The following is a 2,572-nucleotide window of genomic DNA, read 5'->3' as shown; positions in this document are numbered from 1 at the left end:
AAAACATTTGGTATTTTGTAACATTAACTTAAAATACATACCTTTAGAGCAAAAGGGTTTTGAGTTGACATATCACTAAGTGAAACATCAGCAGCCGCCTCGTCCACACCCTACAATTCAAAAAATAATAAGGCTAGGCACAACAAAACTAATAAATCTCATAACATAACTTTAATTCAAAGGTTTGTAAGTGTTAACCTGATCAGCTGGAATTCGGCTCTCCAAGGACTCAATGATTGCTGCATCATTCACCAACTTATGAACAGCATAACCATCAATATGGTTGTCAATATTGAATTGACTAATTTGAATCTTGAAGGCAAACTTCTTATCATTCAAAGATTTAAACTGATAGGGAATGGTTTTCTCTTCCAAAGATGCCTAATATACATGAATCAAAATCTATTGAAAAGAACATAGAAATAAGATTTAAACATTAATAATATGTAACTTGTATACGAATTTAAAGAAAGTACTGATGTGAAATACGTTACCTGATCCACTTTACACTTCTCAAGCAATTGAATTGCTGTCATACCCAACATTTTTCTAGCTTCACGGTCGAACAAAGTCAAAGAGGCAATAGCTGCATAATCTTGTACTCTTATTGGAATCCTAAAACTAAATGCACAAAAAGTGATTCACAAAATAAATACATTTTACATTCCTAAAGTAAAATAAAGTAATCATAAATATAATATAATTACAAATAATATTAGTAACTTACATCGGCGTCGCAGCCACAACCTCCTTAGGACAATCTTGATTTGAGCAAACTAAAACCTGTTTAAACTTCGGTTCTTCAGCATCCTCAATGACCATAGTTGTCTCCACCTTCCGAGTGCACTCCTCACAACCAAGGTAGTACCAATCATCTTTATCATCCACACCCATGATCGTACCAAGAACTATGACCTCACAAGGCTGAAATTATATGTAAGACATTAGAGTTATAAAAATGAATTTTTGAAACAAATTTTGTGTAATGTATTTATTTAAAATATTAAAAAGTAGACACAAACCTTATCCAAGAGCGTAATATCACGGGAATTGGAAAACAGATGCTTCACTAAAAAGTTATCCGCAACGCTTATGCTTCTAGATGAACCAATTGATTTCTGACCATTAGAAGATGTTTTACATATCTTCTCAACAAACCCGATTACAATAATGGAAGCAAAAAAATTTAACAACATCAATAAGTAGTTCATATTATTTTAGAAACTGTTTACTTTGTTCTAAATGAACGAATCTCCTCTATGTCAGCATTGATAAACAGTCTTGTTATATGGAAAGCATTAGATAGCGTCGTCTTCCCTGTGTTAAAAAATTAATATCAGATATTAGGATATTCAACTTCGTAAATGATATAAAAATTTTATAAAATTAAAAAAGTATTTAATGATTTAATACCTTTATACTTGTTGAAACTACCAAACTGCACAAGCAGAACAACATGAACTTCTTCTTTATGACTCTGAACGTAACCAAACATCTCATCGCAATACTCATCCCATAAAGTGCAGTTTAACTTGATACCCCTAAATAAATACAAAATAAACATATCAGAGGATATCATGTAATAAAAAAGATACTTGACACTACAGTTACAATAAACTTAATTTAGAATTTAATTAACAGACTCTTCATCCAGCAATTGCAAGTTCATGTATTTGCTATCTTTTCCCATCTTCATTTTGGTCATCTCTGGTTCAGACCACTCATCTACATATCCAATAAAATCTGAAAAAAAAATTGATTAATAAATAATGTAATCAGCACAAAAAAAAATAAAAATTAATCTATATTTATATATTTCTTAATTTAGAATATTGTTGGTATATATGATGAAGTACAAACCAACTCGATACTTGACATCGACTTCACCGCCTTTAATGGACTCAAAAGATGCTAAACGAATACCATATAAACTTCCATCAAAGTTCTCACACTTTTTAACAGATGTATCAAAGTTTAAGCTAATAGCATGTTCCTTATCAAAGTGTTTGAAATTTGACTTAATGACAGAAAGTTGAGATTTATAAATGTAATAAGACTCGTTTTCATTAAGCAAAATTTCATGTTTTTTCATGAACTTGCTCCAAACAGTTGCCTGCATCCTGGTACCCTAATAAAACAGAAAAAAATTGGTAAGTATAGACAAAAATATAAAAAATAAGCTACATTTTAAAAATCAAATGACATTCAAACCAACCTGCTCATCCATGACCACCATTTCAGTACCAAGGATTTCTCCTTCTCTTTTTGGATTCACACGAATCCAAAGTCTTAACACCTTGATTTTGATGGTAAACAACTTGGATCTCCAATCAAGATTGTTTAAGAAAGTAACATTATTTTCATCCATTTGTATGATATTTGAGCCGAACTGAGATGATTAATGTTAGAAAATAATTCGTAATGAAATCAAATGAATGTATTAACTAAATATATATATACAAATTTAGTTTACTTATTTTTGTAAAGTTAAAAAATTTATTAGAAAACAAAATCTTGCCCGAAATTAAAGACATTTTTATTTTTAGAAATGGGTTTACATTTCTAAAAAAAC

At 30.1% G+C, this 2,572-nt stretch overlaps 1 protein-coding gene and 1 long non-coding RNA gene across 2 annotated transcripts; both read right to left on the bottom strand.

Moving 5' to 3' along the window:
- Positions 1–345: 345 nt before the first annotated feature.
- On the bottom strand, positions 346–783 carry LOC118487273. Its single transcript, XR_004881151.1, has 3 exons — positions 728–783; positions 495–621; positions 346–381 (listed from the first exon to the last, which is right to left on the bottom strand). It is a non-coding gene; the product is annotated as an uncharacterized LOC118487273 (long non-coding RNA).
- A 445-nt stretch (positions 784–1,228) lies between these two features.
- Positions 1,229–2,368, bottom strand: LOC118487481 (replication protein A 70 kDa DNA-binding subunit E-like). Its single transcript, XM_035984363.1, has 5 exons — positions 2,216–2,368; positions 1,861–2,128; positions 1,644–1,743; positions 1,414–1,541; positions 1,229–1,317 (listed from the first exon to the last, which is right to left on the bottom strand). Exons 1-5 carry the CDS (start codon positions 2,366–2,368, stop codon positions 1,229–1,231), a joined length of 738 nt encoding a protein of 245 aa, XP_035840256.1.
- Positions 2,369–2,572: the final 204 nt, after the last annotated feature.

The sequence above is a fragment of the Helianthus annuus genome, chromosome 15 (genome assembly GCF_002127325.2).
Source record: "Helianthus annuus cultivar XRQ/B chromosome 15, HanXRQr2.0-SUNRISE, whole genome shotgun sequence".
NCBI lineage: Eukaryota > Viridiplantae > Streptophyta > Magnoliopsida > Asterales > Asteraceae > Helianthus > Helianthus annuus.
Note: the sequence above shows the minus strand (reverse complement) of the source record. Positions and strands in the feature narration are given on the sequence as shown.

Coding starts and splice junctions, on each gene's coding strand:
- LOC118487481 (XM_035984363.1), bottom strand. CDS start 2,368: ATGGATGAAAATAATGTTACTTTCTTAAACAATCTTGATTGGAGATCC. Junction 2,129..2,215: donor TGGTGGTCATGGATGAGCAG/GTTGGTTTGAAT, acceptor CTGTTTTATTAG/GGTACCAGGATGCAGGCAAC. Junction 1,542..1,643: donor TTGCAATTGCTGGATGAAGA/GTCTGTTAATTA, acceptor GTATTTATTTAG/GGGTATCAAGTTAAACTGCA.